Genomic DNA, 26,673 nt, shown 5'->3' with positions numbered 1-26,673 from the left:
AAGAGAGCGAAAGAATAATCCAGGAATATGGCTATTTTTGACCTCTGGAAAGAGTCCAGCACTAGAGATGGAAAAGACAAAGTCATCTAATCCATGCCCCAGAGTACAGCGTAGGATTGTTCCCCATAGTACATTTTCTAGAAGAAAACCCTAACATTCTTGCAGGTTTCAGCTTAATTTCTCATCAGGAGTATGTTATAAAGTACTAGAAATGTAAGACCCACAGGAGGTTAGGTGTTTGTTAATGTTAGTCTATGAATTTCTAATGTGACTATGATCCTTGGATGTAAGTGAGCTGATAATATGTAATTTACCACTTTCCACTTTGTTTGCATCAGCTGGGATTTCTGAACTGTCTCCAACACTCTGAACATCAGCACTATGGTCTGTTCCATGGCACTGTTTTTATTTTCCAAAAGAAGCGGAGTGTGGGAAATCTGAACAGGACCAAGGTATAAAGGCATCAGTTCTGTGCTGCCGGCTGTTTAGGTTTCAGGTATTCTACCTCAAAAGAACCACCAGGGACCATGCTCCCCGCAGGAAAGAAAAAACTGAAAAGCAAAGCAGAGAAAGTATAGGCATAGGGCTCTATTTGCAACTTGCTGAGGTTCCTGTTCATGTACCTCCTTTCTGTGATCCTTAGGATTTAATATTTTAAAAGAATCAAAATTAAAGTGTGCAATTATTATTGTAAGGCATTAAAATGGGAACCTCCTGAGTCTTCAGTACTGTATCACTATCTTTTACTCATTGTGGTACCCATTTCTCATTACCCTTGTCAAACAACCCCCTATAACCTTTCATTTTACCACCAACACAGTTGATTAATATACATCTGCTAAAATAGTTATACAAGGTATCCAAGTGAGTAAACCCATCAAAAAAGGGTTCTTAATATGCAAGTAATACATTCTAGCAAAGAGCTGGACAAGGCACTTGAATCCAAAAGTACTAGGTGCATTTATTGATCAAAAGCAGAGCCTGCTTTTACTCTCAGTAGTAATTCTATCTTACATCTTGGCAAATATTTTGGCCTTAAGTAATCAAAAATATACAACCATTGAGAGTTACATCACAGAGAAGCAAAAGCCTGGAATATCAAGTATTCTCAGTATCCAATCCAAGTAGTAACCATATGCAAAACTTCATGGTTTTCAAATTCTGATGCATCCGATGAAGTGAGCTGTAGCTCACGAAAGCTTATGCTCTAATAAATTTGTTAGTCTCTAAGGTGCCACAAGTACTCCTTTTCTTTTTGCGAATACAGACTAACACGGTTGCTACTCTGAAACCTCAAATTGGTATGACTACTTTCTTGCAAGCAGTGATCCAACTACCTGTCTCTTCAACTGTATTTTACTTTGTTTTCCATAATTAATCAATTCCAGGATGCATTTGTATGTCCATCTCCTTATTTGAGTTACATTGTTAGTTTCAAGATTATATAAATTGCTACCTAGACGATAGTTTGAAAGTTGAGGGTGCCTGTTGCAGGAAAACATTGATGAGTGCTTATCCTGACTAAAAGCTCCATGTACTCAGTCTAAGATACAGAAAGGAAGGTATTTCTCACATCCTTCTCCTGGCCTTTAGAGTGATTAAATAGCCACACCTGCAAACACCCAGAGCTTCACACTTTTGTGTGTATATCTTTCTGAAATTAAGGAAACTAATACACTAGCATTTCAAAAGCTACCATAATTTCAAAACCAAATTTCCACAAAGACATTTATTCATTCAAGATAATGTATACATCAAATTTTATATTTTAAAAAGCCAGCCAAGTTACCCAAGCCATAAAGCATTTGAAAAAATCTCTTGGGTAAAACTCCTCTATTTTTACACCACTCCCCATGTGGCCTAACTTCCCAAAAAGCAGAAAGGATTTATGAAACTTTTCAAAAAAGAACACTGACTTTTGAGATGCCAGCAAGCTCATGAAATTTCAGACTCACACACATTGTTTAAAGGAGTAAACAACTAAGCAGTATCAAATGGAAGGGCCATTTCATCCTTAAACAGAGTATCTGCCTGATGCATATCCCCAGACATGCACTATGGGCCAAATCCTGCATTTTTTGCACCCAGAACTTCACAACCACAGTGTTTGTTTCGGAAGCCTAAGGACTACACAATCAAGGTTTGAGGGACTATACAATGTTCCCTCTTGGTAAATCAAGAAGGACCAAGGATCAGAGGGAGTTTCCCATGGACGTTTGTGGAGGTGGCAGCCCAGAAACAATAGAAACTTTCATGTTAAGTGACCATTCTGCATGGCCTTTGTTTAGTTGATTTGGGCCATTTCCAACATCTTTGGAGGACAGTAACAAAAACAAAAACAAAAAAAAACCCCAACCTCTGGCAGACTTTTCTCAGTCATACAGACTGTTGATGATTAAGGTTAAGATTTTGTCACCGGTATTTTTAGTAAAAGTCATGGACAGGTCATGGCAACAAACAAAATTTTACAGGAGCCGTGACCGTCCATGACTTTTACTAAAAATAATTTGGGGGGAGGGGAGGGCCAGGGAGAGGTCGGCTGCAGGGGCAAAAGGTTGCACAGTTCCAGCCTCGGTGGCAGAGGGGCGCGTAGCCCTGGCTCTGGGCGCAGCTGAAGCTTAAGAAGTCACGGAGATCCTGTAAAGTCACAGAATCCATGACCTCCGTGAAATCATATCCGTGCTGATGATTCTATACTCTCAGTTTTGTTCAGCTATCATCACATGATGATATCTGCATCCGACTAGCTGCTATGCTGCAATTTTAACAATACAGGTGTCTGCAGGGAACTGGGAAAAGGGGCAGAGTAGTTTTTCTTCTTTATACACACACTCCACAATAGCGGAAGCAAAAGCCATTATGACTATGTGGTCTCCATTTCCTCCTTCCTCCCACCCTTCAAGTCACTTCTCTTGATTGTGCGATGTGGCATATTTGCTCCCTTATTTAGCTTTGGAAATTGTTTTGAAACTTTCCATGTTACATTCAGTATCTTAATGCTCCTCTTCTTTTTATGCTGCTGTTCCTGCAGCCCTGCAATATGATTGCACGTTGATAAAGGCATCTTGGGTGTTTCAATGAATTCACAGGGCAGGTACATTTTTACTTGATGAACGTATCTATATTCAAGAGGCTCCACACCTCACTTTTTTTTTTTTAAATCATTAAAATGTCTCGTTTCATCTTTTCTCATCACTGTTATTGAACACTGGAGAAGAGGGAACAGAACTACAGCTGTAAATTCAATTCATGGAACATCATTATTTTATTCTCTGACATATCTGGTTTGACTGAGATCTGAAACAATTTGAACACGACAAAAAGTGTACACAGCGAAGGAAATAATTTATGTCAGTGTCTGTTTTTCTTGAAAAAGGTATTACTAGCCAGCATTTAACTAGTGGAGCAAGTCAGAACTCTCAAAATAAGCATTTTGGGACACATGATGGAAATTGTCTTCCTAAAGACATGCCAATCCTTTCAAACCTGGGTGCCTGAAGTTAGGCTTCTAAATCCCTATTTAAGCACATAAGTAAAGATGGCCTAATTTTCCAAAAGTTTCAAGCACCTCTAGCTCCCACTGATTTCAGTGGGATTTGTGGATGGCTCAGTACAGTGGAAAGCCACACCACTGTACTTAGGTTTCTAAAAAGGGATTTAGAAGCCTAATTTTATGCATCCAGTTTTGAAAATTTGGTCTTACTATGGTCCCTGTTTGTAATGAAGCTCAACCTTTGTTAAGTTTGCTTCTGGGGTGAATTACCCTCAGGTAGTCAGTGCCACAAGAACACACTGTGGATTATTTCATCTCACAACTAAACACTGTGGAGAATAGCTGCTTAACCAGGCTCTCCCCCAGCGTCAACACAAACACCTTGAGTGGAAGCTACTGTCATCTAATCTCATCCATGTTGCTAACTTCAGCAACTGACTAATATACAAATTATCTTCTCTGGAGTGTATTGCATGGGGTGGCTACTCCATGACCAGTCATTCATGGAGCAGTGGAAACATGGTTTAATTAGAGCATTGGAGGCTTCCCTGATGTAGTGCTGGTTCTGCCACTGATTTGCCCAGGTACCTTTGCTAAGTCAGTTAACTTAGTCAATGTGGTGACTCACTTTCCTCATCTGTAAAATGAAGATAATATTTTACCTGCTTAGTCTTAACTAACGTTTATAAATTTCTTTCAAGTATAAGGTGCTATGGAGGGGCAAAATCGGCAAGTGCCAAGCTTTGCGACCAGCATGTTCTGAAGGTCAACTTGTTCTCTTTATAGGACTGGCTGTCTCATCAAAGATGGTTGTACACCCTGCAAGATCATTTCTAGGCCCAGCTGTTTCATTGTCCTGCCTCATTCTCAAACTGCCTGGTTCATGTGTAGAACACATGTTTTAAAAATATATTATATTATATTTGATGTAGTATGAACTTTGGGGCTTTAATTAAAATGCATACAATTTCCTCTGCACTCTTTTTTTTAAAAAAAAAAACATGTTAAAAATATTTTAAATTACATACACCTAGCTGCAGGGAGGGAAAGGAAAGTTGGTGCAGAGGGAGACCTTTTGCTTCATGTATAAACAATGAGGGGCCCTAAACAAGGAGTGAAATTTGTGGGAGGGCAAATGTGCCCTGGAAAGTGTCGCCCACTTCTCTGCCATGGCAGAATTTCGAGCACAACTCTCATTGTGCACTAAGACCAGCAGCAGCACAAAGAAAATTATAATAAAGAGAAAGCATAGTGGCAACCAGTAGAGAAAGTGCGAGAGATCAGTGCGCATTTCACAGAGAATGAGGTGACAGTCATTGGAACTTATCCCGTAACACAAACAGATGTTCCTCTAGGTTTTAGATTAAAATAATTTGTCCCTTTGCTCCAGAGAGGGAGTTTAACTGAATTTGTGGTGGGGACCAGATCAACCAAGGCAGGTTTTGAATTTTGAAGCAAGTGTTTGATCTCTAGAGAGCAGAATACGAGAGAAAAAATTGCTGTACAATTAACCTCTTCGCTGCTGCAGAACACAGGGTTGTTGTTCCATTTGTGCTTCAGATGTGACACCCCTGCTACACATAATGTTTTACCCTAAATATCCGTGGTTCATTTTCACAACACAGGACCCAGTTCAGTGTCTCCCTCCCTGAGGCCCTGCCTTCTAAAGAGGTCTCTTGAATAACATCCAATACTACAATAGGAGACGGAGAAAGAGATAGCGAGCTTCAGAACAGGTCAAAATCTTTGGGGGAAACAGTCCCATGGGCAAGTACAGCTGATCAGCAAAGAGTCAAAGGACAAAACTGCAGAAGAATGAAATAATTAGCTTTAACAGATCCTGCCCTGTTTCTGGAGAAGGGAGAACTCACATAACTGGAAAGGGTCCTGGACAAGTCCCAGGAATCTGGTTGCTCTGTAGTAAGTTGGACTTGTATTCACTTCCGATCATATCAATGTATGTGTGTCAACACTGGGTTTTTATATGATTGTTAGAGGACAAAAAGCAATTTTTTAAAAGCTGGAATGCATATGTTCCCCTTCCCTAATAGAGAGCAACCCCAGAGATAACCGAGGGAGATTTTCATATTCTGTTTACAGTCTGGCAGTTCAGGGAACTCTCCTGGCCAACATTAACACATCAGACAAGACGTGCCCTACGCAATCAGATCCCAAAGACCATCTACTGATATCTACCTTCAGTTGCCAATGAAGCAATAAGATGCATGCAAGGAGGGCACAGATTAGCTTCTTAACATAGACTAATCCCCTACATGCTTGAGAGCAGCAAAACAGACCGTGGCACTATATTGCAGTTCACTGCTTTGATGACAGTCAGGACACCACACAGCCATTTTGGGGAGGAGGAAAGATGTGACGAGAAGAAAAAAGATACCACTGGTGACACCACCTCATTAAAGTGAGACTCTTCACTTGAAAAGTGTTTTAAGAAAGCGGAAAGAGGATTCATATAAGGACACAGTGAAGGCTTAAGTCTAAATATTGACCAGCTTTGACAGTTGGGTCCTTTGAAAAACCTCACCTCAGGAATTGTAAACAGGTATTTTCTTCAATGGATCCTTGTTACAGCAGGAGAGCATCACCCAGTTACTCCAGCCCTGTGTCTGGTATAGTCTACTAACCCTTGGCTGTTAGTTATTATTTGTATTACAGTAACACTTAAAGGTCCCAGAAAGAAAAGGAGTACTTGTGGCACCTTAGAGACTAACAAATTTATTAGAGCATAAGCTTTTGTGAAAAGTAGTCCTTTTCTTTTTGCGAATACAGACTAACACGGCTGCTACTCTGAAACTTAAAGGTCCCATCATTCTAGGGGATGTACAAATACTTCGTAAGAATGAGTGCCTGCTGTGAAAAGCTCACTGTCGCAACAGATTTGCGTCTCACTTCTAAGCTTGTGTTCCCTCTCCCACCCCAAATATCAGTTTTGTTAATTTGTTACTTACACAGTGAGTAGCAAGTAATGTTGAGCATTAGTAACGCCCTATGAAAATTCCCCACTGCCACTGACAGCTGAATCAACAGCATTTACAATGAGTTTATCCAAAGCAGACCACTGTCAAAGAAGGTCAATCAATCCTTATTCCCAACAACTTCGGGTATTTCTACCGCGCAGTCAAAAGTGTGACTGCAGCAGGTGTAGAGGAACCTGAACTAACTTTGATGGAACAAGCTCAAACAACTATAGTAGTGAAGCCGCAGCCGCACAGCTGGCAGCACGGGCTAGCTGCTCAAGTACATACCCAGAGTCCCAGGTGGGCTTCTACAAGCTATGCTGTCACTCAAGTTGCCATAGCTTGGCCACTATTATTATTGAAGCTAGCTACATCAAAGGTAGCTCAGGTACATCTACACCTGCTGCAGTCACACCTCTGATTGCAGTGTAGGCATACCTTAAGCCAATTTTCCCACAGAAATATATTAACCCCTCACTACCACCACACCATGCCCATTATTAGAAATGCACAGTGAACAGTCAGGAACATGAGCACAGAATCAGAAATTAGTGAGATAAAACCTGCTAACCCTTCTCCTCCTGGTGCAGGATTGCCCTCTAAATTTCTCTCTAGTTACTTTCCAGTGTTAGATGGCACATGTGATGGGGCTCTTCCACCAATTCTCTGGGAAGAATATTTCCTAGTCCACTAGATCAGTTGGAAATACCATTATGCAATTCTAGTCTTCCCCCAACCCTGGTCACCCCACACCATTCCTTCCCTCGAACCAATGGAAGTAAAAAGGGGGTGGAAAAGAAAAACTCGGAAACCTGGAGAGTGCTTGGAATTTATTCCCTTGAACAAGAGCGGTAACATTTGAACAAATAGTGTATCGATTTCACAGCAACAGGAAAACCAAATGTTACATAATTTAAAAAAAAAAAAAAAAAGACATCCCACAACAAACAAAACAGGTTAAAATATGAAAAAAGTTTAAAAGGCTACAAGTGGAGATGTGAAGGCTTTCTGGGCACTGATCATTTTCCTTGCCTGTTTTCCATCAAAGTTTATTTCATATAAACACCTGTTTCTCCCTGAGCCAAACCTAGCCCCTAGGAGATAGTCACTTATCGGATTCTGCTTTTCAAGGGCAGAAACTTAAATCATCCCAGATAATGAAAAAGCAGCAACTTCTCTTTTATACAGATTTAAGAGGTCTTTTTCTAATGTCATGAGAAACATTTCATGCAGCTTCTGAAAGTGCCCAGAAAAATTCACATCATCCTTCAGAAAATACACACACAAAACAAACAAGTAATTCAGTGGAACGAGTCTACAGGTCTGAAAGCTGAAGGAAGAGCTGGGAGCCCTGCTTCTCCCCAAAGTGTTCTCAGCAGGATCCTGTTGTGGGTACAAGGTACTGGGACCATCACTGCATATTTTGCCTTATCCCCAAAAGCTTTCTAGGCTCTTTCACATTGCAATTGTACAGGAACCATTGGGTTAGCTGCTTTTCAACACATCTGAGACACGCAGTCCCTCACTTTAGCTTTCCCCTTTCCAGATTTCCTGCACTTGAACTTGCTGTTCCCTCCGCTTTCTCCCCCCATGAAATCCTGATAAGAACACTGAAGAACAGGATGGACTGGGAACAGGTTAGCACACATTCCAACTAGAGGGCTTCCAGACTCCATAGTGGAACAAGATGATTCGTTGGGCAGGGACTTGGTCCTAACCCTTAAATTCAGACCCTCTTTTAGGTTTCCAGAAACACAGGGCATTACTCTCAAATGTATATTTTAAAACTCCCAGTTTGAAGAGCAGCAGATGAGCTCTCTTTGGAGAGCTGTTACAGATAAGCTATGGAAGGGTTCAGTATAATGCATCACGAATGCAGAATACTACTATTCTTTCCAACTCCAGTTTCCAAGGTACAGCAGAAGTTTAAGTTCCTTTTTCCCCATCTCTGTTTGATCAGAGTCTGGTACATTAATTTTCAGACCTAATTTTAAAATATGGACCTTTGGGGTTTTATTGGTTTAGGAATGGGGGTGCTTCAGGGTGGCTGGTGTAAAATGCAAGCAACAGGTACAGAACACTACACCACAAGATTACTTCAGCAGGTGTAGTCAAATCTTTTAAAGTTTAATGTTTAAGACAGAGAGGGACACATTTTTAAAACACTGCCTCCATTCATAATGGTGTAGAATCATACACACAAATGAAGGGTTCTGTGCATGTAGATTCATCTACATGCATAAACGGGATTTTGTACGCATGAACTGTATTCACAAGTAATGCACGCACAATTTAGGCACAGTCACACGTGGACAACATTTATATGCATAAAGTCCACTTGGATGTGTAGATACATACAATTCCCCATTTGTGCATTGTTTGCTGATGCAAGAAAGTTTGTGTGTAAGTTCTATTGTAGGTGTTCACAAGGAACCATGCAGAACTGGACATACTAGTGATGGCCAGTTGGGACCTCTTTGAAAATGTAGCCCACATTAATGGGCATGTGCTTTACAGAAAGCAGCCACCTTCTAGCCTCTGTAGCCATCAAAAGATCTTTCCATAGGTAAGCTAAACTTTGTTATATACCGTAGACTACACATATAAGAGATGGATAGTTAAGGACATCACACTTTGGACTCTACTTACATGAGTGGGCTTCCTGCCTTCATTATTGCATCCCTATTGTTATACACACTATATATTCAGAGGCCTACATGGTAGGAGGCCTGATCTCTTCCTTCCCTATTGCTTTCTGGATTCTGCTCACTACAGTTTGTACTTGGTGACCAAATACCTCTGCAGGGATCTTTCAGTGGCTCACAAAGGACACGCTTCACTAGCCAGGCAACTACCTCAAAGATCAAACTACCTGCCATCTAGTGCTGTATGTCTACAGGGGTAAGATGAGCTTGCTTCCCCCTTCTGAACCTTCCATTGTGAGTGGGGAAAGAAACAGATTACAAATAGGAGAGTGCTTGTCCTGGGGATGAAACATTTTACCTGCCCAAAATCAAGCATTATTATGAGCTCTTCATTGAAAGAGACTGTTCCAAGTCCACCTGTCAAGGAAGTGCTAAAAGTTCAGAGAAGTTGTTATAGACCTTTAGAACAAAAAACAAAAACAGCACTTGTATATTAAAAGCATATTAAAAACCATATAAAATACTGTAAATCATATTAAAAAAAAATCCAAGAGAGACAACAGTTACAGATTATCAAAGGAAGAGAGACAGTTGAAAAGCAGGTTTTGTTGGGTTTTTTTTTTTTGGTTTTGTTTTGTGTTTTGGCAAAAGCAGCTACTTTGGCACAAAGGCAAATGCAGAAAAGAGAGAGACAAAAACAAGACAGTACAGAGAAGGCTTACAGAGTCTACCACAAGCATGCCAGAGTTCAGCACCAAAAGCACAGTTGTAGCTTTCCCCACCCTTCCTTCACAAGAGAGTCCTGTTTATTGGGAAAGAATGGAATCAGCTGCGCAAAAGCTCATTGCTTTTTTCCCAGTTGAAGCAATATCCGTACCTCCATAGCCAGTTTGCATAAACTTATCTGAAAATCCCCACTTAGTGTGCATACTAGGAGGGCTCTGGCTCCTTGGCAAATCAAACATGACCCTCAACAGAACTGTGATTCTAACTGACTGCTGGAAACCTTGACTTGGATGTCAGAGATTGCCCCTAAAACTACAGTCATTACAGCACAAGGGACAAGACTATCTGCATTTAATGCCAACTAGAAAGTGGCTGAATCGTGACACATTTAGCAAAGGTAACACAGGCAGATCAGGTTAGTAGCATCCCATGTGAAAGTGCTTAGTGTGATCTCACCACACCACAGCTGACTGAGCCTGCTGAATAGTGTTCAGTGTTTGGAGGTCCTTTAAGTTTCCTCCTTTTCCACCCAAGTTGGCTAAGAATCAAAAGTGCCAGACTCACTGGTGGTGTAAAGTAGATGCCAAGTGTAAATGGGTTAGAAACATGTGAGTGTACATGGAAAAGTAGTAAAAAGAAAAGGAGTACTTGTGGCACCTTAGAGACTAACAAATTTATCAGAGCATAAGCTTTCGTGAGCTACAGCTCACTTCATCGGATGCATTTGGTGGAAATTCCACCAAATGCATCCGATGAAGTGAGCTGTAGCTCACGAAAGCTTATGCTCTAATAAATTTGTTAGTCTCTAAGGTGCCACAAGTACTCCTTTTCTTTTTGCGAATACAGACTAACACGGCTGCTACTCTGAAACCTGTCATTATGGAAAAGTAGTGTAATTTATACCCATTTCGTATTCGGTGGGAACCAAACATCAGACCTAGCATAAACTGTTGTAATGCCCACCGAACAGAAGCTTTGCCTGCTTACACCTGCATTAATTTTTGACCCTAGCAGTGTTGGGGATGGTGCCAACATAAGTTAAGAATGAGATGGGGCTATTTTATTCTGCAACTTTCTGTTACTTGCCTTTCCTAGTACACATCTTTTCCTCCACCATCTAAGTTACACTCATTTTGCACCTCCACTGAATGCCATTGCCATGCATATCTCACTTCTTTGCTATTTATGCTGATTTTCCAACCAGTTAACATTCCACATGCAGCCTACACCATGACTGAAGCTGGCTCAATCTCTCACAGGATCTGTAACTGTTAATGCAGCTTACATTTGGTGGCATTTGGCCCAAAGGGGGTCAAATGTTCTTAGAAGATATGGAGCTAATAGTTGCAAGTCCATCAGCCAGGAGAAGCAGAGGCTTGGAAACAGCACCCTGCTCCAATTCAGACAGGTTCGTGCTTAAGGTATTGGTCTATTCTACAGTGTACACCATCTAGCAATATTCTCTAATTAGCACAATTTAATAAATTACGGCTAAGCACGTAGAGGGCATTTCTAGTTCAAATTCAGGAATCCATCAAATGGAGATGTGTCCAGCAGCCTCCCTATGATTTTCCAGGGATAGAGTCACAACCTTTTACTGCATTACCAATCCTAGTAGTTTAAAGTTTGTCCTAATCCCCTCCCCTGCCCACCTCTCTTTTTAAAAGCACAAATAACTGTAAAACACTAAACATACTTCCTGACCCAACCAGCAGAACAGGATCCAAAGACAGGTGGTTACAAGGCATATGACAGTTATATTGCTGCGCTGGCTAAGTGAGAACTGATCTGCCGTTAATGAAGCTGCAGCAAGCTTCTCATGCACACTGCTTTTGAACCAATATCTCCCCCGTTCTATCCCATTTCTCATTATTGCCAGTTGTTTTAAGACACTTAAGACTTCCTACAAGAGGCTGGGGAGAAATGTGAAATCTCAGCTGAAAAGAGAGCATAGGAAGTAAAGCACTGCCCACCTCCTTACCGTTAAACCTCTCTCTGACACGCACACAGCTGAGTATGCAATGCACTATACTACCCTGTGGGCGATGCCAGTGGGTATTTTAATAATATAATAAGCAGTTCTACTATACTTGGTGCTGTATATGAGTGCATAATGCCTCATGTAACATCCCTTTCAAAGGCCAGTGTTCCAAAAAATTTTATGGAATTCCACTTCAGCTCAGAAGCTGAGGCAAACATAAGCAGGCTTTTAAATAAAATAATGTCTGCTCTGTTCTATTCCTCTCCCATGTAGATGGATCACAGATCTATCCACAAGGTCATGCACAGTCACATAACAATAGCAGCATATATTTATTTATTTGGCCATACCTGTATAGCAAACCATGGTCTGTCATCTACCCTCATCACTTATCTCTCCACCAGCATTTGTTGAAGGTAAAGTTCTGAGAAACAGCCAGTGTTTTCCGTTCATCTTAAAAGTTAAGTCCCTTCTAAAAATTCTCCCTGTTTTTAAAGAAAGACCTGATTCTTAAAGGGATGGCAACTTCAAATCACTCAATAAAAGCAGTTAAAAACAGTTTAAGGTACTACACCTGCCAAAGACATGAGGCCAACTTTTTAGATTTTATAATGACATTCTCCTTAAAATTTCTCTCCTCTCCATTTTGCTGCACAGAAAACCCATACAAATGGAGGAGGAAACTGTGCAACTAGCTACATATAAAGCACTGCCAAATGCACAAAGTAAAACTGAAAAAAGAATTCTCTAATCACTTTCAATTATAATCTTACATTGTAATAATTAATAAATAATCTGAATAATTTAAAACATTCAGACAAAGGCATGATTTAAGCTGACTATATCCCTTAAGATCTTGTAAAGCTAGTACTGTAATTTGGGGACATTTTGCTACACAAAGTATGACTATTTAATATTTTCTCTTTTCTAAAAGCAACTGACTTAGTTTATCCACAGTATTCAGGGCCCATACACTAGAAACCAACTCTCTCTTCTCTTTTGCCCCCATCTCACCTTTTCCTTCTCCACTAAATTGCAGTTTTCAATAAGGACAATTGAGGAGTTGGGCCAGATGAGAGACTGGGGCACAAACAGAACATTTCTCCCAAATTAGAAGGAATTAAGCGTTTTCAGATAGAGCAGACTATCCTTAGCAATACGACACATGCTGTAATAACCCAATTCCCAAAACAACTTGCCATGAGCAGCACATGTTCCAACAATGAGGGGAGAGCACCATGATCTGCCAGCACCAAGGAGTTCAAGAGTTTAAGGAACTGGTTTCCCTTAGCTGCAGAAGACACCAAGAATTCTTAAGTAGCCACAGTCCAAAGACAGCAACAGGGATTTTTTTTTTAATCCAGATACCAGGTTAACGAGAAGCTTGGGAGGGTGGACACTATGTCCAGAATTCAGGTGAACACAGAAATCCAGCTGTGAGTTATTGTAGTCCAGAGACCTTCAGTACTATTGACACTAAAGTGCAGACTTCACAGATTAAGCCTTTTTATTTGGGCTCATTCCAAGGAAATTCTGAACTGAGTATCTGTGTTCACCTAGAACGATTTTAGACAATGCCCTTGAAAGGACAGAGAGTCCAGGCCCCAAAGCCACCAACAAAAGAACATATTCAAGTTTTTACACAATACCCAAAGTTCACACAAGTTATACAGCTTACAAAGTCAGGTCATGTTAAAATCTTACTGGTCAGCAGGCTGCCGATAAAACTCCCCCAGGATTTGCACAAGAACCTCTGACTGGACATAGAGAAAGGGGACCCCAAAAGCCATCAGCTGACACATGAAAAATGAGTCCAAAGGATTTTGGGCTACCTGGCGCCCGACTGAAGAAACTGTGCTTTGCAGGCGCTGGCTTGCCACCCTAACTTTGACAAAGAGGCTGAGAGAGTACTTCACCACCCTGCCAAAGAATGAAGCGGAGCTACCTGGAGTCCTCTCTGCCGAAATGGCTATGGAATTTGCCCGTCCACTTGCTTCAGCGGCCATGGCTTCCTGCAGGGATCCTTTGTTGTCCTGTGAAACGAGGGGGAAGGGGGAAAAACCTACCATCAAAGAAGAAACTGGAAACTCCTTGGAAGCATTTACTTTTAATTTGGAGTAGTGTGTTTTAACACTGAACACGCCCAACCACCTCTTGAACAGCAGCATGTGATTATTTATGGGTTAGGCAGCGTCTGGCCACGACGCTCAGGAGTTGGGCCCAACTAGTGCCTTGTCATCTGATTATTTACATTCTGAAGATTAGTTTATGCATCTAAGAAAGCCAAAGAGGTGACATTTCTACAGCTTGCTCACAGAAGTTACAACGACCCATTTTTGCCCTTCAACTTCAGCAGGAAGCATGGCAGCAATGGGCCTCCATCCTGCCCCTGCACAGGAATGAAGGAAGCACAGCATTAACTTGCTGTGGTAAAGGTAGGGCACAGGGGGTGAGGAGATCACACTGATTACAGAAAACAAAAGCTCCACATATAAGAGGGTCCAGCTTTGAGCAGGTAGGAGAGAGCTGAAAGCAAACTTCATAGGATTTGAGAAGGTAACACCTCTCAGGTTTTTAATGTAATTTCCCAAAGAGAGTGTAGGAAGAGAGACTCAAAGTGAAACAGGGACAGAAAATAAGCCCAACTGATGCTTTATGGGGTGCAGGGAGAAAGGAGGGAGATCTTTCTGTACTACACAGTACAACCAGGCCCTCTTTTCCAAGCATGATTCTACCTGTTAGTAGAAAGTGAGGAAAAACAGTTCCTTTCTAGCAATAGGTTCCTGTTAATGCAAGACAAATCTTCCTAAAGAAGACCTCAATTTTCGCTTATGTGAGTGGGTTTGGCTCAGAACCCCAATTTCAGCCCACATAGATGGGACTGCATTTCCTGAAGAGAAATGAAAATCATTGGCTTCATTTTAACAAAGCCTTTCCAATCAACAGAAAGGCTGTCAATTTTGTCATTCTAGTTCTTCTAGTGTTTGCACAGGCTTCAGTAATTATTTTAGTTCAAAAAGAAACTGACATCAAAATCTTAGACTGTGTGGGGTGGGGTTTTCTTTCTTAATGAGACCCACAAAAACATAAGAGATTGATAATTACAACACAGACTGCTCTTGAATTTACCACTTTACGAAGAGGCAAGATTTCATGACATTTAAACAAAAAGTGATTCATTACGATTCTTCTACCCTCTGCAAAAACCACACATTTTCCCCAATAGCAGGGATCAAAACCCATTACACCCAATATGTCAGATTAGAATAAAAAGTTACCTTTCCTGACAGAGGACCCACTGCTGGTCTCTTCCTTTGAGCATAACCAGAGAGTCGGTAACAGTAGTGAGGTTTACAGTAGAATTTACCTGCAGTCAGAACAAAAGCGAGAGAAGTAACAGTGAGAACACAGCAGCTAAGTCTATACAATGTAACACTCTACCTCAGTGAGATTTACTTTGCTATCTCCACTTCCTGTGCCCGGCCCTGCCCCCTCACTATGTTTGGAGACAAACACTCTGAAATTTTAACTCAAGTCCTCGTCTCCCCCTCCCTAAACAGTGCCTATTCCACTGGGTGCCTGACAACCATTTAACAGATATCCAATCAGCCACCAAAGCAGAGCTGACAATGCGGCAGTGTGTGAAGAACAAAGGCATCATCACATGAAAAGCTGGCAGCCGCACTTTTGGGAAAATCAAGAATGAATACAATTTCAGAGGAATGAGGGAGGGAATGGGTGTTAACTCTGAAGGGACTATGTATGATAATACACCGAGACTTCTCAAATCTCATTTTTCCAATCAACAGGCTTCACAGGACACAGTCAAGTGCCACAACTAGAAGCCCACCTGAGTACAGACCTCCTAGTTACCTTTTACTCTTATTGGGACAGTGCTAGTGAAATGGTACCCTGGCCTTGAGGTGCTACTCCAATACAAACACTAGTATCAGGTCAGAGGGGTAGTGCTGTGTGAGCTTTCCATGTAGCTCTGTCACTGCACAGCTGCCCTGAAATGCACTTCAGATTCCTCTGCTAGTCCAACACAACCCTGCAGTGTGACTTCGACTGTTTTACTAGTTCGGTTCCTCCTCAGTAAGAGCACCTCAATCCAAACGTGCAGCCCCCACTACTAACCCAGTCCTGCTCTCTCCACTGTCAAGTTTTCTCTGCTTGAGTTTTGGCGAGGTTGCTCTCTGGGATTCAGGAGGTGCTTGGAGAATTTACGGCTGCAACCTACAATCTGGACTCATGGTCTTCTTGGCTGGTAAAATCTACCAGGACGACATTGAACCCATTATTTGAGAACACGGACTCCTTTTGGGAAGACAAGGTGACTACATCTCACATTTCAGAGATCCCTGCTCAGGAAGCTCTTTATGCTGCTAATCTCTCCAACTACTGCCCTATGTCTAACTGTCCCTTTCTGGGGAACATTTCTGAGAAGGGTATGGGGAAGGCATCACTGACAATATCATGAGACTGCAGACTTTCTTAACTCCTTATAATCTGGTTTGAGGCCTGAGAACTATACCAAGACTACAATATTCTTATTGGTCTCCTTTTGACAAAATATTCAGATGATGTGGTATATAGGGATTCTTTTAGATCTCATAGCTGCCTTTAATACTGCTGACTACAGAACGCAGATTCATCTGTTAACCCAGATAGATGAATAATATTAAGACATGAATGGCTCTAGTCTTCTCTCAGAGAAAATCCAGAGTGAAATATTGGATAATTTCTCATCTGTCCTAGGGACTCTTTTACAGTGTGATGCTGTTGTGAAAAAGGCTAATATCATTCTGGGATGTACTGACAGGAGTGTCATATGAAAGACACAGGAGGTAATTGTTCTGCTCTACTTGGCACTGATGAGGCTTCAGCTGGGATATTGTGTAAAGTTTTGGGCACCACACTTCAGGAAAGATGTAGACAAGTTGGAGAGAGTCCAGATGACAGCAACAAAAATGGCAAGAGGTTTAGAAAGCCTGAAATGCACTGCAGAATTCTCTGCTATTCCAACACAACTCTGCTAATGGACCTCAACCCTGCAGTGTGACTTTGACTGTTTTACTAGTTTGGCTCCTCCTCAGTAAGAGCACCTCAATCCAAATGTGCAACCCCCGCTACTAACCCAGTTCTGCCCTCTCCACTGTCAACTCTCCGAGTTTGAGTTCTGGCCAGGTTGCACTCTGGGATTCAGAAAGGAAAGGTTGGACAAACTGGGCATGTTTAGTCCAGACAAGAGAAAGCTGGGGGATGGGAAGGGAGGGAACCTGATAACAGTCTTCAAATGTGTCAAGGGCTTTTATACAGAGGACTGTGGTCAATAGTTCTAACTGTGCACCAAGGGTAGGACAAGAAAAATCAGCTTAGTTTGCAGCAAGGAAGATTTAGGTTAGATATTAGGAAAAACCAGCCTACTAGTAGAAAGGTAAGTAGTGGAACGGGTTACCTAGGGAGGTTACGGAATCCCCATCGTTGGAGGTTTTCAAGAACAGGGTAGACAAACACCTGACCAGGATAGTCTAGGAGTATACTTAATCCTGCCTCAATGCTGGGGCAGAGAGTAGACTAGATAATCTTTTGAGGTCCCCTCCTGCCCTACATTTCTAAGATTCTGTGGAGTACCAGAGAGTTCTATTTGGACACTACTGCTCAATATACATGAAAAGCTGTTAGGGAAGCAACGTAGTTTGGGTTTCAATGCTATCAGTATGGTGAAGCCTCAGCCATCTGACCTGGATGAAGTGATCATTTGGCACAGACTGGTGCTTGGATGATTGCTGGCAGAAGACTGAGTAAATGATTGCTGGCGGGGGGAACAACTCGAGCAGACAATAGAAACTATTTCTGCCCTTGCAATTGAGGAAGGATCCTAGTTTATTGTTACTCAGACTTACAAGCAGAGGATTCTATTGGATAGTCAGCTGCTTCTGAATGTCCAGGCTACTGGCAGCAACCAAGAATGGTCCTCCCTCCCACCCCCCAAATCTTTGAGTACTAAGAAGGCTGCTGCTGTTTCTCTTATATGTGGCCTTCAAAGCTACCACTGGTCCCTTGGGTCTGTTGTCCTTGAGGGCACACTGTAAAGGCCTGTCTATGTCTTCCTGGGAGGCTGGTTTGGTGATGGTTCTGAGATTTCCCCTTCCCCTTCACCCCCTAGTAGTTGAGGGAGTTTGTTATTGTTGGTTGCTATAGGATCTATCAACATGCGATTTCAGTTATATATTGCCTGACACTTGAGTTTGCTACCCTTGTGGTTGTTATCCTAGCCAGTGAATTTATGGATACTATTCTCGGTCATACTCTGCGTGTCTAATCAGTTTCTGAAATTTACTAAAAAGAAAAGGAGTACTTGTGGCACCTTAGAGACTAACACATTTATTTGAGCATAAGCTTTTGTGAGCTACAGCTCACTTCATCAGATGCTGTAGCTCACGAAAGCTTATGCTCAAATAAATGTTAGTCTCTAAGGTGCCACAAGTACTCCTTTTCTTTTTGCGAATACAGACTAACACGGCTGCTACTCTGAAACCTGAAATTTACTAAGATATTCATCTCCTAACATGCTGCAGCAGTGTATTCCATAGCTTTATTATCTGTTGTCTAAATTTACCATTTTTGTTTTGCTCTTGTATGAAAGGGACTGATTGAGTGCCTGACTGGTCTTCTGTTGCAATTCATTACTGTTATTTTTGTCTTCTTCAATAAGCCTAATATGCCATCACACTTTGCATAGAATCCTATATTGCTCTCACCCACCCATCTCTAACTGAGTATTTTTTATGCCTTTTCCCCCCTTCTGGAGCTTCTCATAATCCACAGTACTCTGACTCACCTAAACTAACTCATCAGTAAGTTTTGCCACCTCTCTTACAGGACCATCACATGCAAAACACCAGACCCAATACTGTTCCCTCGGTCACCACTTTAAAAAAAAAAAAAAAAAACACATCCCACTCTATACAGCTAATTGGTCATTTATTCCAACTCTTTGTTTCCACACTCAACTAGTTTCATCTATAAAAAAGGACATCCTCAGCCAGCCTAAGAAAAGCTAATATTATATCCATTGGTTATAAATCTCCTATTTTATTAGCTTTGGAAGAATTTTTACTAGTTCAGTTCTGATTCCCCTGGCAGAAAGCAGTTTGCGTCTATCCCTATCATGTTTTACTCGCCTAAGTGTTTTAAAGCTCTGGCTTAAGAAGACTCCTACTTTGCTGGAACTGAAGTAAGGCTCAAGGATCTATACTATTCAGGATCATCCTTACACACCTTTTTAAAGGGAAAATGCATGACTGGGACTCCCCTCCATTCCAGGAGCTATTTTTTAAATGCTAAATTACATATTTTGCTAATAGGTCAGCTCTTTTGTTGCTTTCAAGAGCTGGCCATAAGGATGCAGTCCCATATAGTCTTACCAGTTTAAAGGAGAGGTGGTATTTTTGGAAGAGATATTATTCTTGCTCCTCACCCACCAAGATTTGTAAAGTGAAGCTAGGGCTGAGATCTTGAGACAATGACCCAGGTACAGTGAGAGAGTGTTTTTGGTGTAGGAGGAAGACAACCGGTAATTTCTCTTACCATCTTCTGTGTCATAGGCGTAACATGATAAACGCAGGGTGGTGGCGCAGTATTCGCACTTGAAGCAGCTGCGGTGGAAGAACTTGCCTTCAGCACTCAGCCTTTCCATCACATAGACCCGCTTGCAGCAGAAGTAACAGACATCACTGCCTCCCAAATTCTGGGGAAACTCCTTCTTGAGTGAGCCCTGGACAGAAATAAGGCAGGACCAGTGTTATCTGTATACAGTCTCACCTCACTTGCAGGGTCACCTTTTCTATCTGTGGATACTGAGCATCTGGAAGGGGACATTCTGTGACTCCACTCAGCCCTACACAGGGCACCAAGCAGACAACTGCCACCTAGAGACAACAACTAACCTGCAAGTTCAGGGAGAAAGGCCCTGTGGGTTTCACTTCCTACACCTATATAAATTAGGAAAAAATTACAGCTTCCAGCTCCTTGGATAGGAGAGCTAACTGTCTCACAAGAGGCTATTAATGCTGCCCTGGAAACAGTTGACTGAAGGAGGCATAAGACAGACATCCTCTTTAAGTCAGCTGGGAGGGTTACTTCTGGAATGCTCCTAACCCTGCCTGTATTCACTTGCAAGAGACTGAGACTAGTCTTGAAACCAAGATTTTCAAACTGCAGCTCAACACACTAACTGCCAGAAACATCAGTATTCCCTTGAGCAAGCTCTTAGCCCTACATTTCAGTCTCCCTGAGACTTGTGAAGAAAGAAGTTTTCTCCAGGGACACCACAATCCCGAAGGAGCCTGATTGGATCAAACACAGCGCTATGCATTTGAGAGTCAGGACTTCTCAGTCTCTCAACTTAGTATCCCTGGTCCAAGGATGTTGGCAGTAGATTAAGACAGACTTTGCAAGGACAACGGAGTGATGGCTGGGGAAGAAAATGAAGTCCAACTATAAAGTTATTACAAAGTATTACCAGCGCCTTTCAAGACAACTAAAGACTCAAATCAGTACACATCTACAGAACTTCTAATCAAACACACGTATCATCTTCTGTACATCATTATCTTACCAGTTCCTTCTTGTCTAGAAGGGTTTTGGGCTGTTCTTTCCTTTGAAGCTGATTGGCTATCTGCTCAGCCAATGAGCTCACTCCGCCTGTGTACATCTTTATATACTTCTACCAGATGGGGGGGAGGGGGGAGGGACAAAACAGCAGGGAAGCGAGGAAAGAAAAAATCAAATTAAAAAGATGACAAAAATGATAAAAGAGTAAGTGATGAAAAGGTGCAGAGATGTCAAATCATGCCAAGACAGTGGAGAACACAGAGTGATTGTGTAGTAACAGCAGAATCAGTATCATCAGTGATCACCAGCACAGCCCGGCACTAACTGTAATAGTACCTAAAAAAAAAAGAGGGAAGTTTGAAATTGGTCACGCTACAAAATTAGAAGTATGTTTTCTTCTTTGCTCTAAGGATGTTTTGCACATGAAGGATCTGAACATTTGCTTTCCTCTGAGAGGAAACAAAGCTAGGACAAATTTTAGCTTCCAGGTAAGAGGGACAATGGGAAAAGGGTAGAGAAGAGGCATTTCATAAAGTTTAAATTCGAAGAACTGTTCACAAAAGTGCTTAGCAAAAAGGAGCAAGTTGTTTCCAGGGCAAAGAAACCTTCAAGCTCAAACTGAGTCGCAGCAATTCCTAAAAATCTTAATTCCTCCACTGCTGTCAGAGTGCCTGTTCACAGTACACAAAGGAATTCTGGAGTTTATCTGGAAGATGTGAGGGGGACTCTGATCCAATACATTACATTTGTATCTGTTTATACCTGGCACCAAGTGTGCTCAGCTGTGCACACTAGTTTTGCCCGTAGGCTGTTCTATCAAGGGTATTTTGCTGGCTCTGTAACTCTGAGCATCTGGATCAAACTAAATTGCAACAAACCTTTTAATTTGGGTGGTTAGGAATCCAGGCAGTTCGGTTCTTGACTCAGGGAGTGAGTCCCAAAAGGAGAGTTTTACAGTTTGTTTTCTAGCTGAGCTTGGACAGTGCAGAAAGATCAGTAGAGTTATACAAGAAACATCCAGGACATTTGGCAGTAATTAAATGGTTAAGGAAATAAAAACTTCTGTGGAAAGGCAATCCTATCACAAGCACCACATACGTGTCTCAATACAGCAGCAGGCCAGGCAGTGTCACTTATTCAGATCAGGGAGTGTTTTTTTTTTTTAAAATGTTTCTCTGACTTAAAACAAAGGGCATTGCAGGAATCTCATCAGTAAATGTAAAAAGAAAAGGAGTACTAACAAATTTATTTGAGAATAAGCATCCAATGAAGTGAACTGTAGCTCACGAAAGCTTATGCTCAAATAAATTTGTTAGTCTCTAAGGTGCCACAAGTACTCCTTTTCTTTTTGCGAATACAGACTAACACGGCTGCTACTCTGAAATCAGTAAATGTTGAACTGATTCAATCTTCCATATTAAGCCCTCTGGCTTCTTACAAGTGCAACATTCCTGGGATACACTACTCTGAAGCAATTAACTTTTTGCAACCCAGAAATTCCTTTACTTATACTGCAGGGTTTCTATACTACATGCTCAGAAGTATCCCTGTGTAAAAACAGTTAAAAAATTCACAGTACAAGAGGATTCTGGCTGTCCCCATGGAACGCAGATCTTTATGACCCCCATCTCTTGTCATGGAAACCAAGCGATTCCCTTCCCTTCTACATTTTTTGTGAAAATTTTAGTGTTCACAAAATTAGAGAAGAAAGATTTTACAGAATCATGACACAGATTATTTCTATGATCTGTAATATTTTACAAAAAGTTATGAACTTTCACAGTCTGTTCTTGGATTCCATAGCTGTGATTATCAGCCATTTACTGATGTTTGTATCTTCACATGTTTGTGAGCATGGTAGCATCAGGAAACACTAAGGAGTTTGAAACCTAGCGTTTTAGGAGGGTATCCTAAAGAATGAGCCTGGAAAAGCCAGGGCCAGACAATCTACCATTTATATCTATTAGATAAGTAAGTAATAACTCCATAATCTATATGTCACTGCATTATATGACTGTTCATTACTATAAGAAAGTAAGATAATGTACTGCCCTGTAGCACTGCCTGCTATTTCACTCTTGCCTCGACTCCACCCAATATACACAGAGCTCAGGTAATGCACATGCCTAAACTAAGTGTATGGTCTAAACATTGTTACTTATGTCCTTCCTCTTCCCTCCCCCTCCTACTGTTGGTTACCCTCATGCACCACAGGGGTTGCCTAATATTAGACTGTCAGTGGAGCTGGCTGGAAGGTCCCCTCCCCTCCCCCACAAAATGGAAAATTGACTTTTTGTCAAAAATCCCAACACCTGAAAATTGTTGGTAGACAAATTTCCTTTTCTCTGTCAAAATCCCATCAACATGTTGCAGGTTGTAATTTTTGTGCCATGGAAAGCAGGCATTTTTTGTGAAAAATGCCATTTAGTTGAAACCCCAATTTTCCACCAAAAAGTTTTAATGGAAAATTTTCAACCAGCCCTGATTGTAAACAATTTGGGAGTGGAGTTTTCTTTCTATTTGTACTGTAAGTAGCTTAGCATGCAGTGAGTGCTATCAACCAACCCAGGTACAATGACAATCTTTAGCTGCAACAACCTGTGCTATTTCACTTACCAGCTTCTCTTGGGCAGTAACTTTCAAACCATATAGCATTTTGTGACGTGGATGTATGTCCTCTATACACTAGGAGACCAACCAAATTCCTGTTCCTTGTACTATGAATGCCAGCCATTTTAATTTCCACTACCTTTTCAGCAAGCCAGAAGTGATTTTCCTCCATTATTCCTACTCTCTCCCCATAAATATATATACACACAAAAAACCATGCTGTAGTTTAGCTCAAGCCCTCAAAGGTAAGCAACAATCATGAAAAAAGCTTTTATGCCCCTGTAGATTATTCCACAGCCAGAAGAATTCCAGTGATTGGAAAAGCTGATCTGAGGCTACTTAAGACCTCAAATCAGACTCACCAGATTTTTGTCATTTAACTTTAAGCATGTTTTGTTCCAAATGGCTGTATGGCTTGGAATAACCAAGATATGCCACAGGCTGCCTCTGGCTTTTCCCATGTGCAAATGTGTGCGCGCACTGCATTCAGCCACATCAAGGCAATGAAGAGTCACAAGCCTAGATCTCTTGTGTGGTACATTCTCATGGTGGAAGATGGGTGGGGCAGTGGGTACAGCTGAGTTCAGCTTGCAAGGCCCAGGCCATGCTACCTGTCGAAGGGAGTCAGATGAGGGTGAAGAAGGGCGGTTGGAAGTACGAAGGCAAAGGGAGCGTTCCCACTGGTCAACAAAGAATCGACGAGACGGTTCAGTCTCTGGCTAAAATACAAAATACATTGAGAAAATCAAGAAGGGATATGGACAAAAAGACAAAACAAAAAGATCACAAAGGAACCTTTACGTAGAGTCAGGCAGGTGACCATCTGCCTTACCTCCTGCCCTTCCTCAACTGAAGAGAATCTGTGCACCAAATGCCCTTCATTGCCGTTTAAATTCATTTCCTCTCCTCCCTCAGTGTTACTTTGGAAGCAGTTGTCCACCCACACAGAAGCCCCACATCCTGTGCATTACTGTCTCCTGCAATGCAGCCAGATAAACCATTCATGCAGATCCCAAGCTCATCTCTGGTGCTCCTCCTACTCTGTCCAAATGCAATCTGCGTTACAGCCTTAGGCAGGAGTACGAGACAGACAGCTTTGCAATGTAGTTTGGTATTTCAGGGGAAGGGGAAACCCCCTTCCCAGCCTTTAACTACAAAGGCCCAAGAACCTTGCCTTCTTGGGGGTGGGGAGAGAAGGAAGCCACCTCATATCTCCAGCCTGCAGCATCCTCACTGCTATGATGGAAGTGCCTACACTAAAGAATTAGGAGTGAATTTCATCCTATAATCCACTCTAAGCAGGTGCTTTAATTTCAGATCACTTTGCTCATCCTCCATGTGCATGTTATATTAAATGGCAACAAACAAGAAGATAAACGCTCTGAAACAGAAGGTAATGAGCTGTGACAACATTCTCTGTCCTCCAACCAGGAGACTGGTCACAGTGCAGGGCAGAAAACCATGTGTAATCTTCCCCTAACCCATGCACAATGATCAACCCCCACACACACACCCGCCACATTCTCCCACTCTCCCAAGAGGGGCATCTCCCCACTTCACTTCACTTGCTACTGGCTGAAGCTAACATATTCATGTCCCTGAGAGCCAACATAGCTTAAACGAAAGAACCAGCGTGAAGTATGAGCACTAGTTCCTTTTCTGTCCTTGCTTACCATATGGCCCAGGCAGAATTCCCAGTCTGAGAATCCATATACCTCTGAAACGGCTTCTCCATAGCACAACTCAGAAATCACTATCTCAGCATGCATCTCTCACCCCACCCAGCCTTCCCTGGTTCATTAGCACCAGCTGCTAAGAAGCACCTCAAATAAATATGCACAACACAATAATTAAAAGCACTGAGGTCGAGTAATTTTAGTACAAATTGTGAGCTTCTTTATCATCATCATCTGGTGAGAAAACGTTCTGCAAATTCCAAATAGCTGAACATTTAAAAAAAAAAAATCCACCACTCTGAAAAAGGGGAAAAAAAAAATCACAGCTATTTTTATGTGACCCACAAAAATAGCTGTTTTTAGCCCTTATATGCAGAGTTTGAAAAACGTATCTGACACACATTAGCCTAAGGACAAAGCCCATTAGGCAGAGTGAAAAAATAGCTGTGCTTCCCCAACTCCTGCAATGTAAAATATTTGAACAGTTGTGCCCTTTTACTTGGATACTCTATACCGAATTTAACTTAGCCATCCAATTTGTATTTAATACTGTTTAAATGGTGTAATTTATTAAATTTCTTGTTTTTCTTATACCTTCTCTCCTGTCTTCCCTTTTTCTTTTCTTAATATACTACATCATGGTGCACAGGTTCAATGTCTGTTTCCCCTTCTCTCCACCTTATCCCTTATCTCTTTCCCTACATTATGCTCTGCGCTTCTTCCTCCTCCTTTCTTCTACATCCCCAGACCAAAAAAAAAAACAAACAAACAAACACACACACACACACACACACACACACACACACACACACACACACACACACAGTATTAATAGGAAAGAGAAATATGGGACGAATCCCATTCATCTCTTCCACCCACCAAGTGCTTAAAAACAATATCAGACACCTAACAGCCAGAGGGTTAAACCTGCTGGCCACAAACCAATACAAAAGATACGATAGGTATGTTTTCACCTATATGCCATTCAACTTCAGCTGCTGAAATCCAAGTGAGGATGCTGTTCTCAGATCGTGCTTGGCATCTTCTGCTATATCAACCTTCAGGTAGTAGGTGTAATAAATCGGAATGTTCCCTCTCCCCCAGTTTTCCATGGCTGCTGCTGCAAGATTTCCAACTGTCCCAGCCTCAGTTTGAATCTTCCTCTGCAGTGGTTGCTTCGGCTGCTGATTACAGCTTCCCCAAGGAGCAGCAGTCTGAAATTCACCTGATTCTTGCAAATTTCACTCTGAAGCAGCTTGGGAAAGATGTGACCAGCAGCAGAAGCCCTGGAGCGGTTTATAGGCCTAAGACGACACCACTGGATCATCTTATACTCAGCTCATGTTTGGGAAGTTAGTTCACATCCATAGATACTAGAAAATGGATTAAAAAAGAAAGCCTAGATTCTGCAGAAGTAGATGGCATTTGCCCCCAAAAATCTTCCTACCTGCTAAAAAGTATTGGTGAAGACCTCCCAGGTGTGACTGTGTATGCACTGTTGTTGGGAAGGTGGTATGTATGCGGGGAGGCTGGAGACCAGAGAAGCTACTGTCCAAAGTGGCAGGATCCCACAGGTCAGAGAAGACAGGTGGGTGAGAGGAGAAATACAACTTTAAAAGTTTGTGGTAGAAGCAGAGAGAAACTGCACAAGCTGCCATTTTTACTGCTGGAAACTGTACTACTAGAAGCACAGATACAAAATGGTTCCCTGAAGGGCCATGGATTAGTGCCTGAAAAAGGAAATGTGAATGTTCCCACCCCCAAAAGCAAGTGGATGGCGCGTTCCAGAAATTCTCTCTGTACTAGCAGAGGGCCATTGCATGACTTGAGCCGAGCTAGTGACCAGCATATGCCCTGAAGCTTGGGCATTGACCATCCTTGTCAATTGTATTTTACTTTATGAAACTGCACATGCTATGCATCTTCAATAAGTAAGAAGAGAGAAGAA

The 26,673-nt window shown here is 41.8% G+C and overlaps 1 protein-coding gene across 11 annotated transcripts in view; it reads right to left on the bottom strand.

The window, feature by feature from the left end:
• The window catches only part of MICAL3 (microtubule associated monooxygenase, calponin and LIM domain containing 3), a 255,799-nt gene that overhangs the window by 85,194 nt on the left and 143,932 nt on the right, over positions 1–26,673 (bottom strand). For 7 of the 11 annotated variants that reach the window (XM_043517556.1, XM_043517571.1, XM_043517599.1 and 4 more), the window contains 3 exons: positions 19,414–19,600; positions 15,099–15,187; positions 13,766–13,853 (listed from right to left, as the gene is read on the bottom strand). In XM_043517556.1, coding sequence (XP_043373491.1) covers positions 13,766–13,853; positions 15,099–15,187; positions 19,414–19,600 — 364 coding nt within the window. Of the gene's footprint in view, positions 1–10,724; positions 13,854–15,098; positions 15,188–19,413; positions 19,601–20,443; positions 20,552–23,660; positions 23,769–26,673 lie in introns of those variants that run through there. The other 4 variants (XM_043517551.1, XM_043517593.1, XM_043517598.1 and 1 more) reach the window with 3 other exon arrangements.

The sequence above is a fragment of the Dermochelys coriacea genome, chromosome 1 (assembly GCF_009764565.3).
Source record: "Dermochelys coriacea isolate rDerCor1 chromosome 1, rDerCor1.pri.v4, whole genome shotgun sequence".
Taxonomy (NCBI): domain Eukaryota; kingdom Metazoa; phylum Chordata; order Testudines; family Dermochelyidae; genus Dermochelys; species Dermochelys coriacea.
This window is presented reverse-complemented; position numbering and strand designations above follow the sequence as displayed.